The sequence below is a fragment of the Scyliorhinus torazame genome, chromosome 7, assembly GCF_047496885.1.
Source record: "Scyliorhinus torazame isolate Kashiwa2021f chromosome 7, sScyTor2.1, whole genome shotgun sequence".
Taxonomy (NCBI): Eukaryota; Metazoa; Chordata; class Chondrichthyes; order Carcharhiniformes; family Scyliorhinidae; genus Scyliorhinus; species Scyliorhinus torazame.
Genome location: NC_092713.1, coordinates 202,898,003 through 202,914,005, shown reverse-complemented (window position 1 = coordinate 202,914,005; position 16,003 = coordinate 202,898,003). Strand labels below are relative to the sequence as shown.

Here is a 16,003-nt window from a genome sequence, read left to right as displayed (position 1 = left end):
AGCCAGTACAGTTGGTAGGATTTCACAAGCCCAGGTCAGATAGTGGGGGGGGGGGGGTGTATGTAGTGAGACATGAATCCAAGGTCTCGGTTCAGTTTGTACTCATGCTTGCGGAACTTGGCTATCAGTTTCTGCTCGGCGATTCTGTGTTGTCGTGCATCCTGAAGGCCGTCTTGGAGAATGCTTACCAGTCGGGGAATATTTCAGCAATCAAGGGCATTCAGCCTCTGATCTTCAGGTAAGCGTTCTCCACGGTGGCCTTCAGCCAAGCATCATTGGCTTCATCTATATGTGTTTGTGTAACCCATCTCTTGACTCACCTGATGAAGGAGCTACGCTCCGAAAGCTGGTGATTCCAAACAAACCTGTTGGACTTTAACTTGTTGTAAGACTTCTTACTGTGCTCCATTAACAGTCAAGAAGCTTGACACCATCCAGGACAAAGCAGCTTGCTTGATCGCTACCCCTTCCACCAATATTCACTCCCTCCACCACTGACAAACAGTAGCAGCGGTGTGTACCATCTACAAGATGCACTGCAAAAACTCACCAAGGTGCCTTGAGCAGAACCTTCCAAACCCACGACAACTACCACCTGGAAGGACAAGAGCAGCAGATACCTGGAAACCCCAGCATCTGGAAGCTCCCCCTCCAAGTCACTCACCATCCTGACTTGGAAATAGATTGCTGTTCCTTCCCTGTTACTGGGTCAAAATCCTGGCTTTCCCTCTCTTACATCAGTGTGGGTGTACCTACGCCTGAGGGACTGCAGCCATTCAAGAAGTCACCACCTTCTGAAGGGTATCTAGGGATGGGCAATAAATGCTGGCCTAACCAGCGACGCCCACATCCTGTAAATGAATTTGAAAAAAAGGACTGTGCAAATCTCAACCTGATACTTGAATGTAACTAAATTCAGGTATTGGTAAAATAATGCAAATTGATCTCATTGTGGTCATGTCAAGTTAAAAATTTGGCTTAATTCCCAACACCCTGTCTCAGCAAGCAATGGTTAGCTTCAGGTCTTTCATTTAGCTGTGAGCAATATAGACATCATACCATAAAGAATGTTCCAATGTGCTGGTTAATCTCTCCCTCAAGTGGAATTTGAATGTATATTTTCCTTAAGGGAACCACATAGAAGAGATTGGGGATTGAGGGGTGATGTGCTAAAGAGCAATTGTACGGAGTGTTGTATCCTCCCACTGTGGTTTACTTGTTGGTTCTTCTTCAGCTGTCCTTCATGGTACGGATAGTCCCCAGTCCTGACTGGTTTGTTGGTGGCAACAGCATTATTCTGTGTGAGGGAAATCAATGGAAGGAGGAACTGACACTTGACCTTTACCCCTATGATGCTGGGACAGACAGTGGCTTCACTTTTTCCTCACCCAACTTTGCAACAGTTCCACAGGACAAAATAACAAAGGTAATTAATGTGACTTCTGACCATAAATTTGCAATTAAATTTGAGCAAAATGGATGGAGCAAAGGAAGAACATGAGAGAGCGAAAAGGCTCAACTGCTTCATACTCCAGAAAGAAGAAAACTGTGGTCAGTGGCCTCTGTAATTCCACTTTATTAAGAGATCACAGTCAACTGTAGTGAGCTGCACCAATTGACTGCTCTTATTATTTTTCTCTAGAGTCAACATTATGGTTAAGAGAAAGGGTGAAAAAATATTTAATTAAACTACAATCATTCCGGCACATAAACACTTTGATAAAGTTCAAACCCATAACCAGAGACTTCCTACATTACAAGGACCCGTATGGAACCATTGTTATCAGGACCAGCCCCCACCCCCGTCCCCCAGTGATGCCGCACTCGACAGCATTATGTAGTCACCTGGCTGAGGTAGAAGAACAAACTTGTAAAATCTTTGACCTCCCAAGACAATTAAGCACATGTTCCTGGAGGCTGCAATGGCTGTGAGGCACATCACCCAACTTCCTTTACGTATTTTATCACAGGTTGAGAACAAAATTCATATCATTGCAAAGACGCTGGATTTCAAAATTTCACTGAGGGTATCAGTCAACATTTGTTAAAACATGCCCACGGTAAATCTAAATGCATCTTCCTTCATCCAAACCAACACTTGCAAATTCAAACCCATCGCTAATTCAAATCCACGGGTGCGATTCTCCAGCCTCGTTGCACTCTCACTCAAGTGCAACGAGGCCGGTGAATAGCGGGAGAGGCCAAAAATGAGATCCACGCTGGGCGGCAAACAATTGCACTGCAACCGATCCGCTCCCGTAGGTGAAATCGGGATCTCGCCATTTCACCACTTAAGCCCCATTTCCATACAATCAATGAGAACGACCCCAGATCCAAAGGCCTCCCGTCATTCAACGGCCTCCTCAGCAGGTGCTCACGCTGGCTGACGATTAGCGCTCCTTTTTAAAAACATGAACCTGGCGGGACGGCTTCTGTGGGGGGCCGAGAAAATAAGTAGCCATCTTTGCTCATAGGCAAAGAGCCCGGTGATGCTGGGATTGCCACCCAGTGATTGGCAGGGGTGGGGGACCTCCACAGGGGTGGGCCGCCATGGGAGGTGGGGGTGGGGGGTGAGGCACTGTGGGGGCAATGGCTCACTACCAACCCCATTCCAGGGGTAATGCTTGACCCTGCCCTTCTGCCTTAACGATCACCCATAACCCCCACCGACTGCTGAGGCCTCTGGTTGTGCGGCTGAAGGCTATTGCTAATAGGGAATTGGCAATTGTGGTTAAGTGAGCACTTGACACATGATAAGTGGATTCCTGTGTGTGGGTGGGCCATGTAGCATGTGAGAGTCATTGCCTAGCATCCTAATCACACCTTGGTGCCTGGACATTGTGCTTGAATACTGTGGGAGGCAACACCACACACGCAGTAGCCAGCAACCGAACACCCAGGGGATGAGTCACAGCTCCGGGGACATGTCCATGGCCGGAAGCTAGTTGAGCACCACAGGGAGCGGAGATTTGCCCCACAGGGCAAAGGGTCCGGGAGTCAGCCCCCATTGCAGAAGAAAGTGACAGAGGCATCTTAATGGTTGTGCAAAAAATCATTTAATGTGCTGTACAATACTCCTTTCCCGATGGTGCCACTCCCCTCAACCCCAACCCAGGTGCCCTCAGTGAACCTCAATGTGCCTGGCTCTATCACTATGACTTGGTGTTTCCCCAGGATGCACATCTGAGGTGGAGGCAGCCAGCTGCTTAATTCATCCCGTGGCCCTCGATGCCCCTGGTGGGCGACCTCTGGGGGCTGGGGAGTCCCAGCTCACTTGTCGGCGGCACATTTACAGCCGCGCTGCCCTGTCCTGTGAGCTGACTGTGAGACGTGGCCTCATCAGAGTAGTGGAACTGGGGTGAGCTGGTGGCCACCGTAGCCACTCCATCGGATGGGTCCGGCCTGACACCAGCGCCCCTCCACCCGATCGATGCCCATAGGGCCATGAGGTCCTCCTTGGGACGGAGGGGTAGCTGGTTCATGCCCCGGCTGCTCCTGCATCATCTGGCTCTGCCAGCCCTGGCGGTTCCCCATGGCCCATGGTGTTGATGCCCTCGCAAAGCTGTACAGGCACAGAACACTAACAGATGGCTTTTAGCTCTCTGGCTCTGGGGTCCACATTACCCAGGCCCCTGCTCCCAGGGCCTAGTGCTTACTTATATTGGCCAAGTTCACATGCTCCTGCACGAGTAGGCTGAACAGGTCACATGGGCCACTAGGGCCGCCACTTAAAGGGGCAGTGCTACCACATCTCTGCCCCCTCAAGTCCCTGATTACATTTTGTCCAATAAATATCTACAGGTTCTATATACATGGTAAAGACATCAGGGAGAGAGATTTCATCAGAGTCAGTCAGTCAGGGGATCTTCAAGTCCTCCCTGACCTCCGTGGTCCTCCCACTAGCTCAGCAGCCTCCGAAGTAGATATATTGTCGGTGGCAAACGACAGCTCAAGATGCACCGTCTCCTTGGTAGGGCAACTGGTCTCACCGGCTTCCATCTGCACAGCTGCTGTAGGTTGACTCGGGAGTTCTTGGCTCCCTCTGCTCGGGAACATTCACAGGAGTGTCGACAACACTATTGGGACCCGTCTATTCTGAAGCGGGGATCGCCACCGTCCCCCCCCTAGTTCCTCAAATGGTCAAAATGCTTTTTAACAACTTTGTCATTTACATTCATCACATACGACACGGGCCCAGACTGGGACACAAACCAATTGGCTAACCATAGTGGGCCCAAGGTGGATTTTCGAACTAAGACCAGGGTTCCCCCACCTGGAATGATCTGTTGCCCCTTTGTTGACCTCTCTGGGAGGCCAGATGTGCCTCCACCTTCCACACCAAGTTAGGAAATAGCAAATTCAAACGGGTTCTGAAACAATGGCCCATTAGCAACTCAGCAGCTGTTACCCCCGTGGTGGTATTGGTGTCATGTTGTGGAATAACAGAAAACTCGCAAGCCGATAGCACAGCATTCTGTCAGATTGTCTCCTCATGGCGTTTTTAAATGTCTGTGCGGCCCTCTCGGGCCAAACCATTGGAGCAGGGTGGTATGGGGTCGTCCTGGTGTGGTGAATGCTATTCGCCCAAACAAACATTTGGACGTGCCCCCTGTAAAAGGCGTGCCATTGTCAGACACAATGGATTCTGGCAGTCAGTGTATGGAGAACACTCGGAGTAAGGTGCCGCCGTCACCACTGAGGTCGTGGTCCCCATTTCCTGTTTAGACAGCCACTTGGAGTGGGCATCCACCAAAACTAAGGCGGCACGATATCACAGTGGTTAGCACTGCTGCTTCACAGCTCCAGGGTCCTAGGTTCGATTCCCGGCTTGGGTCACTGTCTGTGCGGACTCTGCACGTTCTCCCCGTGTCTGCGTGGGTTTCCTCCGGGTGCTCTGGTATCCTCCCACAGTCCAAAGGTGTGCAGGTTAGGCGGATTGACCATGCTAAATTGCCCGTAGAGTCAAAAAAGGTTAGGTGGGGTTATTGGGTTACGGGGATCGGGTAGAGGTGTGGGCTTAAGTAGGGTGCTCTTTCCAAGGGTCGGTGCAGACTTGATGGGCCGAATTGCCTCCTTCTGCACGATAAATTCTATGATTCAATGAGTGTTTTTACCAACATTTGTTAAAACACATTCTCAATTAATCCAGGTTACTGTCATGATATGCACTCATGCACATAATGAGATATAGACAGGTAGTGACAAACACCCATTACAGCCAATCAACACACAGGACAGAACACAACCAATCACCAGGCAGAACACTAGAAGGTGGTCTCCCACTATAAAACACACGAGGCATCATCACTCTGCCTCTTTCCACTGGTGACAACTGGAGTGACAGTCAGGATGTATATATCAGTTAGCACCTTCTACACGTGGCTCAGAGCTAGTCTGGTCTAGTTAGTTATAGTAAGCATGCTTAGATTAGTAGAGTGTCAAACCCACAGCGAATTGTGTGCACTGCTTAACAAGTTCAAAAAAGCGTATTGAACCAACACCAAAGTTTGGAGTCTACTTTCAAGTACAACTGCATCCAGTTGCAGTCCGTGTTATCCCAGGGTGATTAACACGACATGGTACCAGTAGTCTACTATCTCTAAGTGGTTTACCTCGAGTGATTACGTGACGACCAACGAGTGCCTTCCAGCGGCATGGAGAAGATCCAGGCCCCTCCACAGCTATGGATCTTCAGCAATCTCGGCGCCAACTGGCGGGTCTTCAAGCAAAGGTTCCTTCTCTACATTGAGGCCTCTGACCTCGAAGATGCATCCGATGCCAGAAAAATCGTGCTGCTCCTATCAACTGCAGGGGATCAAGCCATCCAAATTTTCAACTCGCTTAATTTTACTGATGGCCAGGACAAGACAAAATTCAAGAAGTTCGACAGTACTGTGAAGTCGAAACAAATGAGACCTTTGAGCGCTATATCTTCCAGCAATGCCTTCAGGGTAAGGATGAACCGTTCCAATCCTTTCTAACTCATCTCCATATATTAGTGCAGTCCTGCAATCATGGTGCAACCGCTGATTCCATGATCAGGGATCAGATCATGTTTGGGTTCCACTCCTTGCAGGAGCAACTCCTCAAAATTTAAGCACATGACCCTGCCAGTGGCAATCGAGACATGTATAGTGCATGAGTATGCAAGAAATCGATACTCCTGTTTCAAATCGGCAGAATACGAAAAACCTGCCTCCCTCGAGACAGAGAGTATACAGGCCATCGCCCGGATGCAGCGCCTCAGTATCGATGAAAGCGGCCATTTCACCCGCTTTTCCTGGGGCCCCACGCATGCCACAACACGAACGGGAGAACGAAGCGGCCGAAAACGAAACTGCACAGGTGCGAACGTTGGCTGACTGCACTGCGCATGTGCGACGAAGCACGGAGCTTGATGACGTCAATGTCTTGACGTGCCTGAACTGCGGCACCGCCCACTTAAAGCGGCAATGCCCTGCAAAAGGCAGGCGATGTTTAAATTGTGGGAAGCCTGGACATTATGCAGCCTTGTACAGGTCTGCACCACCAGTCAAGGGCCAGCGATCCCAATTCCAATGCAAGCGCGTTTGATGTGTACAGCAAGGTTTACTGGATTCTGGTAGCACTACGGATCCAGAGGACGACTGCCTGGAGTCCCCCTATCATGTGAGCATCATCACTATATGTGGGTATGCCTCTTCAAATTCAGCAAGACGCCTATCTATCCTCAATGTGGATTCCGTGGATGAATGGCGTGCTGTCATACAAGTTAATCAATGCAGCATCCAGTTCAAGCTGGACACTGGTGTTTCTGCCAATCTCATCTCTCAAGCTGATTTTGACCGCATTAAACAGCAACCTAAATTCTTCCGCCAGCCTGCCAGCTCCTCGATTATAATGGCAATGCCATAACTGCACTCGGATCGTGTCATCTATTTGTCCCCAACAAGACCATCAATGTCACAGTGCGATTCGAAATCGTCACGCCTGATAAGGCATCCCTGCTCGATGCCCATGCATGCCAGCTACTCAACCTCGTACAGCGAGTCCATGCCATGTCTTCTTCCAATGTGGATCTTCAGGCTGACATTGCTGACATCCTTGTTCAATATCCGGATGTGTTTGATGGAATGGGCACTCTGCCATACTGCTATAAGATCCTACTCAGGCCTGATGCCACGCCTGTAATCCATGCACCACGCCGGGTGCCGGCTCCTCTGAAGGAACGTTTAAAGGCACAGCTACAGGAGCTCCAAGACCAGGGCATCATCTCCAAAGTGACGGAACCGACTGACTGGGTCAGCTCGATGGTCTGTGTGAAGAAGCCCTCAGGAGAGTTGCGGATATGCATAGATCCCAAAGATCTTAACCAGAACATAATGCGGGAACACTACCCAATCCCGAAGCAGGAGGAACTGACCAGTGAGATGGCACACGCCAAATTCTTCACGAAGCTAGATTCATCGCGTGGTTTCTGGCAGATAAAATTGGACAAGTCCAGCAAGAAGCTCTGCACATTCAACACAACATTTGGCAGGTACTGTTATAACCGTATGCCGTTCGGCATTGTCTCAGCCTCTGAAATCGTCCACAGGATCATGGAGCAGATGAAGGGCAGCACGGTAGCATTGTGGATAGCACAATTGCTTCACAGCTCCAGTATCCCAGGTTCGATTCCGGCTTGGGTCACTGTCTGTGCGGAGTCTGCACATCCTCCCTGTGTGTGTGAGTTTCCTCCGGGTGCTCCGGTTTCCTCCCACAGTCCAAAGATGTGCAGGTTAGATGGATTGGCCATGATAAATTGCCCTTAGTGTCCAAAATTGCCCTTAGTGTTGGGTGGGGTTACTGGGTTATGGGGATAGGGTGTAAGTGTTGTCCTTGGGCAGACTTGATGGGCCGAATGGCCTCCTTCTGCACTGTAAATTCTATGATCTCTGATCTATGATGGAGGGCATTGAGGGTGTGCGTGTCTACGTAGATGATGTAATCATATAGTCCACGACCCCGAGGAACACATATCTCGTCTCAAACAAGTCCCTCGATGTGTCCATGCAAATGGCCTCAAGCTGAACAAGGCCAAGTCCTACTTTGGCATGTCAACTATCAAGTTCTTGGGCGACCAGATATCCCAGCAGGGTGTGCGACCAGTTTCAGACAAGGTCAAGGCCATTAACGCCATGAAGACCACGGAAGACAAGAAGGCGGTACTACGCTTCCTTGGAATGGTGAACTTCTTGGGAAAATTCATTCCCAACTTGGCCTCACACACCACAGCTCTCAGGCATCTGGTGCAGAAGTCCACCGCATTCCAGTGGCTACCCACACATCAAGCAGAGTGGCTCGAGCTGAAAGCAAAGCTCACCACTGCTCCGGTACTGGCGTTTTTTGACCCGGACAGGGAAACAAAAATCTCCACGGACGCAAGCCAGGACAGCATTGGTGCGGTGCTCCTCCAGAGGGATGACTCCTTGTCCTGGGCTCCAGTTGCTTATGTGTCAAGGGCCATGACTCCTACTGAACAGAGGTACACCCAAATAGAAAAAGAGTGCCTGGGCCTCATAACCGGCATTGTAAAGTTCCATGACTACGTCTACGGTCTACCAACATTCACAGTGGAGACTGACCACAGACCCTTGGCCCATATCATTCATAAAGACTTGAATGACATGACGCCCAGGCTTCAGCGCATTCTCCTTCGACTCCAAAGGTACGATTTTGAGTTAGTATACACACCAGGCAAGGAGCTGATAATTGCAGATGCCCTGTCCCGCTCCATCACCTCGCCCTGTGAACAGGTTGACTTCATCCACCAGATTGAGGCACAGGTGCGGCTGTGTGTCAGCAACCTCCCGGCCTCAGATGAAAGAGTGATCAGCATTCGTGAAGAGACTGCCAAAGACCCTCTTCTGCAGCGTGCAATGCACCACCTTGCAAATGGCTGGCAAAAAGGGCAATGCCCTCAGTTCTTCAATGTGAAGGACGACCTGACAGTCATCGAGGGGTTCCTCCTCAAGCTAGATCGTATCGTTATTCCTCACAGTCTGCAGAGCTTAGTGCTCAAACAAATCCACGAGGGACACCGAGGTGTCGAAAAGTGTAGGCGCAGGGCCCGGCAGACTGTCTATTGGCCTGGAATCAGCCAGGACATATCCAACATGGTCCTCAATTGTGCGACCTGCCAGCGATTCCAGCCTTCTCAAACAAAAGAAACACTCCAGCAACACGAGATCGTGACCTCTCTGTGGTCCAAGGTGGGAATCAACCTTTTTCACGCCAATGGGCATGACTATGTGCTCATCATAGATTACAAACAAACAAAGAACAAAGAAATGTACAGCACAGGAACAGGCCCTTCGGCCCTCCAAGCCCGTGCCGACCATACTGCCCGACCAAACTACAATCTTCTACACTTCCTGGGTCCGTATCCTTCTATTCCCATCCTATTCATATATTTGTCAAGATGCCCCTTAAATGTCCCTATCATCCCTGCTTCCACTACCTCCTCCGGCAGCGAGTTCCAGGCACCCACTACCCTCTGCGTAAAAAACTTGCCTCGACTTCATTACTTCTCAAATTACCCAGAAGTTGTGAAGCTGTCAGACCTCATATCAAGGACAGTCATCAAGGCCTGCAAGGAGACATTTGCCAGGCATGGTATTCCACTCACTGTCATGAGTGACAATGGTCTCTGCTTCCACAGCCAAGAGTGGTCCAATTTCGCCAAGTCGTACCAATTCAGCCACATCACCTCAAGCCCACACTACCCGCAGTCCAACAGGAAGGTTGAGGAAGGGGTCCATATAGTGAAGCAACTGCTCTGCTAGGCTGCGGACTCTGCTTCTGACTTCAACCTTGCGCTTTTGGCATACAGGGCAACCCCTCTGTCCACCGGTATGTCTCCGGCTCAACTCCTCATGAATAGATACCTGACGACTGTTCCAGCCATACACTTACCAGACTTGGATCACCTCCCAGTGCTGCAAAAGGTGCAGCAACTCAGAAACCGGCAAAAGCTGACGTACGATGCTCATGCTACCGATTTGCCTGTGGTATCTCCGCAAGATGCTGTTCGGATTAAGCTACCTGATGGAGGCTGGTCAGCTCCAGCTGTTGTTGTTCGACAGGCTGCTCCCAGATCGTTTGTAGTTCGTATGGCTGATGGCTCCATTGTCAGGCGCAACAGAAGGGCACTGTGCAAAGTTGTCTGCCCACCACCAGATCCTACTTTTCCATATGTTGTCGTGCCTCCTCCGGACACCTCGCACCACAAGGCCACCAATCTGGCAGCAATCCCACCTGTCAAGGCGCCGTCGTCCCCACCTCCACCTCTCAGGCGGTCGTCAAGGATCAGACACAAGCCCCAAAGATTGGACTTATAGATATTTATCTTATAAATTTTGTTCTGTATCTGCACATTAGACACCTCTTATGTATATATTCATCCACTCGCTTTAATGTAAATAGTTCGACATGTAAATACAGTCGCATATTCTCCAAGCAACCAACATTTTGTTTTTTAAAAAGGGGAGATGTCATGATATGCACTCATGCACATAATGAGATACAGACAGGCAGTGACAGAGACCCAGTACAGCCAATCAACACACAGGACAGAACACAACCAATCACCAGGCAGAACACTAGAAGGTGGTCTCCCACTGTAAAACACACGAGGCATTAGCACTCTGCCTCTTTCCACTGGTGACAACTGGAGTGACAGTCAGGGTGTATATATTAGTTAGCACCTTCTACACGTGGCTCAGAGCTAGTCTGGTCTAGTTAGTTATAGTAAGCACGCTTAGAGTAGTAGAGTGTCAAACCCACAGCGAACTGTGTGCACTGCTTAACAAGTTTAATAAAGCGTATTGAACCAACACCAAAGTTTGGAGTCTACTTTCAAGTACAACTGCATCCAGTTGCAGTCCGTGTTACCCCAGGGTGATTAACACGACAGTTACATACATGGATACATAGAAGATAGGAGCAGGAGGAGGCCATTTGGCCCTTCAAGCCTGCTCCGCCAGTTATCACGACCATGGCTGATCATCCAACTCAATAGCCTAATCCTGCTTTCTCCCCATAGCCTTTGGTCCCATTCACCCCAAGTGCTGTTTAAACCATTCACAATGCTTATTTTAGACAAAAACCCATTTGTCAAGTCTCACATTTGTCCAAACTCATCAATCATCAGTTGTGCAAACATAAGAACATAAGAACTAGGAACAGGAGTGGGCCATCTGGCCCCTCGAGCCTGCTCCGCCATTCAATGAGATCATGACTGATCTTTTTGTGGACTCAGCTCCATTTACCCGCCCACTCACCATAACCCTTAATTCCTTTCCTGTTCAAAAATCTATCTACCTGTGCCTTAAAAACATTCAACGAGGTCGCCTCAACTGCTTCACTGGGCAGGAAATTCCACAGATTCACAACCCTTTGGATGAAGAAGTTCCTCCTCAACTCAGTCCTAAATCTGCTCCCCCTTATATTGAAGCTGTGCTCCCTAGTTCTGCTTTCACCTGCCAGTGAAAACAACCTCCCTGCTTCTACCTTATCTATTCCCTTCATTATTTTATATGTTTCGAGAAGATCCCCCCTCATTCTTCTAAATTCCAATGAGTATAGTCACCGTTTACTCAGTCTGTCCTCATATGCCAATCCTCTCAACTCCGGAATCAGCCTACTCAATCTCTTTCGCACACCCTCCAGTACCAGTACATCCTTTCTCAAGTAAGGAGACCAAAACTGTACACAGTACTCCAGGTGTGGCCTCACCAGCACCCTATACAGCTGCAACATAACCTCCCTGTTTTTAAACCAGCTAGATCCAACCTCGTTTTCCACGGCTCCAAATGTTGTTGACAAGAATTCTCAGAAAATAATTATTGGCATTATGCAACAAAATATATGTTTGAAAGCTGCAGAGGTTTCCCATTGTCTCTCTCTCTGAACAAATGGTTTAATTCTTGTATGACTCTAGTAACGCCGTGGTTTAAATGTTTTCTTCTTCCAGATCACAGCAGCTTTTCCCAATCATGGTGCTAATTCATTCTACTACCCCAGACTCAGACACCTCCCACCAATGGCACGAGTCACACTCCGGCAGCTGATGAGTTGGCAGTCAGTAAAACCGCCCACTATCAACTTAAACTTCATACCTCGTGGCAGGACAGCTGAGAGGTTTTCAGGTAAGACAGTCAGTCCCCCTATCTTGAGCTGATTTTACATTGGTGATGTTTCTCAAAAAGTGTCCAGCTGGCAGCAAGTCCCAATATAAACCTATGAAAATTTGCAAGTGCCAATGCCGAGGGGTACTCACTTAGAGTTACTTTTTTCTACTCTTGATACCTATTTGCAAAGACTATGGGCCCTGACAATATCTCAGTAGTTATACTGGATACTTGTGCTCCAGAACTCACTGCACCCCTAGCCAAGCTGTCCCAATACAGCTACAACACTGGCATCTACCCAACAATGTGGAAACATTGCCCAGCTACGTCCTGTCAAAAGGCAGGACAAATCCTATCCAGCCACTTGCCACCCCGTCAGTCTACTCTGAATCATCATCAATGTGATGGAATGTGTCATGCTATCAAGGGGAGGTGACGTCAGGGAGAATTTATGGTTTGGGTTCCACCAGGGCGTTTTGGCTCCAGATCTAATTACAGCCTTTGTTCAAACATGGAAAAAAGTGCTGAGCTCAAGAGGCGTGGTGAGATTGACAACCCCTGACATCAAAGCAGCATTAAAGGAGCCCTGGCAAAATTGAAACCAATGGGAATCAGGGAGAAAACTCGTCAATGGTTGGAGTCATACTTGGTACAAAGAAATATGGTGGTTGATGGAGGCCCAGGAACTGCAGGAGTTTCTCAGGATAGTTTCTAAGACCCAAACATCTTCAAGAAAGATCTTTCCTCCATCTTAAGATCATAATTCGCTAATGATTGTACAATGTTCAGGATGAGCCACAACTCCTCAGATACTGAATCAGTCTGTATCCATATGCCGCAAAGTCTGGACCACATTCAAGCTTGGACTGATATGTAGTAAGTGGCATTTGCATCACACAAGTGCCAGGCATGATCATCTCCAACAAACAAGAATCCAGCCATCTCCCCTTGACATTTAATGGCATTACCATTGTTGAATCTCCCACTATCAACATTCTGGGTGTTCCAATTGACCAGAAATTTGTCTGGTCCAATTGACAGCCTCGTCTCGCCGACTTGGTGTTGAGACAAGGCCGTTGAATCTCGCAAGAGGCCGCTCGTGATTTGCGACGCTCGAAACGCCTTGCCAGATTTAACAGAGTCTCGTGCTCACTGAGGGCATAGCGATCTCGATCTCGCCCTCACTGGCGTGAACTAGATCAGCGTATTTGGCTCGTTTAAATATACGTTCACAGGACGTTTTTTAGTATTGGTTTACACAAATGTAGTCTAGTCATAATGGCACCTGGGATGACTCCCACCCCATGTGGTGAGGACAGCGCAGGGTGGCACCCTTGCACTCTCTCTGGCACCTGGGCACCTTGGCACTGCCAGCCTGGCACTGCCAGGGAGCCCAGGTTGACACTGCCAGGGATCGGGCCCGAGGGGCCCGACCAGGTGGAGGGGGGGGGGGGGGGGGCTGAGGCTGTGTTCCCATTGGCATCCCTGAGGTTGAGCGGGGAAGGGGGTGTGGTGGTATGTATTAGGGGTAATACGGTACACCACGTGTCGACAAGCTATTGGTGGAGGGATGCCAGGTCCTGATAGGATCTACCACCTACTGGACTCCACCCAGAAATGCCGGTATAAGAACCCAGTTTTTCCCTCCATTTCCCTCAGCAGTTGCATTCTGTAACCACGCTGCTGGGGATAAAGTTCTGCTTAATAAAGCCTTCAATTGACGTTACCTCAACCTGCCTCACGTCGTATTGACGGTGCTACAGGGGGGTTTGAAAACACGAGGTGAGGGGGGTGAGGGCGGTGCTGAAAGGGGGAGAGGAAAGATCGGGGCAGCCAGACAAAATGGTGCCCTGATCTGCATGGAGCCTTTAAGCTCGCCAGCAGGAAGTTACTCTAAGTATGGCCGCAGCGGAGAGAAACTCGCCAAGGCCAATAAAAAATGGCAAAGTGCCATGAAATAGCGAGATGTTTCTTGACGCTGCAGAAATTGAGAATTAACACGATAAACGTGCCCAAACCCAGACATAGATTTTTACTGGTTAAATCGCTGCTATAATTTTTAATTATTTCATGGGATGTAGATATTGATGATAAGGACAACATTTGTTCTCCATTCCTAATGGTCCTTGAACAACTGCTGTCCATGTGGGGCAGGTGTACACAGAGTGCAGTTGAGAAGGGAGTTCCATAATTTTGATCCTGCGACAATGAAGGATCAGCATAGGGGAACTTGCAAGTGGTGACGTTCTCCTGCATCGACTGCCCTTGTCCTTCTAAATGGAAGATGCTGTCAAAGGAGCATTGGTGTGTTTTTGCAGTACATCTTGTAGATGGCCTACACTGCTGCTATTACATGTCGGTGATGGAGCGATTGAATGTTTAAGGTGGTGGGTGGAGTGCCGATGAAGCGGGTTGCTTGGTCTGAATGCGTCTAAAGCTTTTAAGTGTAATGGCAGCAGAGTTCATCCAGGCAAGTGGAGAGTATTCCATCATGCTCCTGACTATGTGCCTCGTAGTTGGTGTACAGGCTTTGGGGAGTGAGGGGCTGAGTCATTCGCTTCTGACCTGCTCTTGTAGGCTGGACAAGTTCAACTTCTGGTAAATCTGGGAATCCAGGCGGAAAAAAGCAGCCTGCTTGTTTGGCACCTCATCCACCACTGGCTCGCATTCACTTCCTCCGCCATCTATGCACAGTAGCAGCAGTGTGTACCAGCTACAGTATGCACTGTAGTAACTCACTAAACCTCATTCGACAACACCTTCCAAACCCTCGACCATTACTACTTGAAGGGCAAGGGCAGCAGATACATAGGAACAGCATCACTTGCAAGCTCCCCTCCAAGCTAAGCACCATCCTGACTTTGAAATATATTGCTGTGCCTTCAGTGTCGCTGGGGCGAAATCCTGGAACTCCCTCCCTAACAGCATTGTGGATGTACCTACACCAGATGGACTACAGTAATGCAAGAAAGCAGCTCACTGCCAACTTCTCAAGGGCAATTAGGGATGGGCAGTAAGTGCTGACCGAGCTAGTGAAGTCCACATTTCATGAAAGAAAATTAAAAAAAATATTTTCAGTTCAGCTCACTTACTACTGGATATGAGGCTGCAGCACAAAATGACCCATAAATCTTTCAAAGCATGTATTGATAATAAATTGTTAAGTAAACGATTCCTCCAAATATGTAATGGGATTGTCTAATCCTGAAGTTCAAAGACCCTTGAATATAATCAAAAATAGGTGGCACGTTGGTGCAGTGGTTAGCCCTGCTGCCACACAGCGACGAGGACCCAGGTTCGATCCCGACCCCAGATCACTGTCCGTGTGGAGTTTGCACATTCTCCCCATGTCTGAGTGGCTCGCATCCCCACAACCCAAAGATGTGCAAGGTAGATGGATTGGCCATGCTAAATTGCCCCTTAATTGGAAAAAGTAATTGGGTACTCTAAGTTTTAAAAAAAGAATATAAGCAAAAATGCAATGTTTCATTCTAGCGTTATCTCCATTCTCCATTTTATTTTCCTGAATAAGTTCTTGTACTGATGATATTTTGAATTAACTGCCAGCCTTTCTGCTGTGGCTCAGTTGGCAGCACTTGCACATCTGAGTTGGCAGATTGGGGCTTCCAGGTCCACTCCAGAGGGCTTGAACACAAAAATCTAGGCCGGATAGTCCGAAGCAGTACTGAACGAGCGAGTGCCGCAACTGAGGCCTGATCTGTTCATTGATAGAATCCCTACAGTGCAGAAGGAGGCTATTTGGCCCATCGAGTCTCCCCTGACCCCCTGAAAGAGGGTCAATTTAATATGGCCAATCCACCTAACCTGCTAGTCTTTGGTCTGTGGGAGGA

At 48.9% G+C, this 16,003-nt stretch overlaps 1 protein-coding gene across 1 annotated transcript in view; it reads left to right on the top strand.

The window, feature by feature from the left end:
- LOC140427384 (spondin-2-like) overlaps positions 1 to 16,003 on the top strand; it is a 97,031-nt gene that overhangs the window by 69,477 nt on the left and 11,551 nt on the right. The window contains exons 4-5 of the mRNA XM_072512927.1: positions 1,235 to 1,426; positions 11,996 to 12,162. Coding sequence (XP_072369028.1) covers positions 1,235 to 1,426; positions 11,996 to 12,162 — 359 coding nt within the window. The remainder of the gene's footprint in view (positions 1 to 1,234; positions 1,427 to 11,995; positions 12,163 to 16,003) is intronic.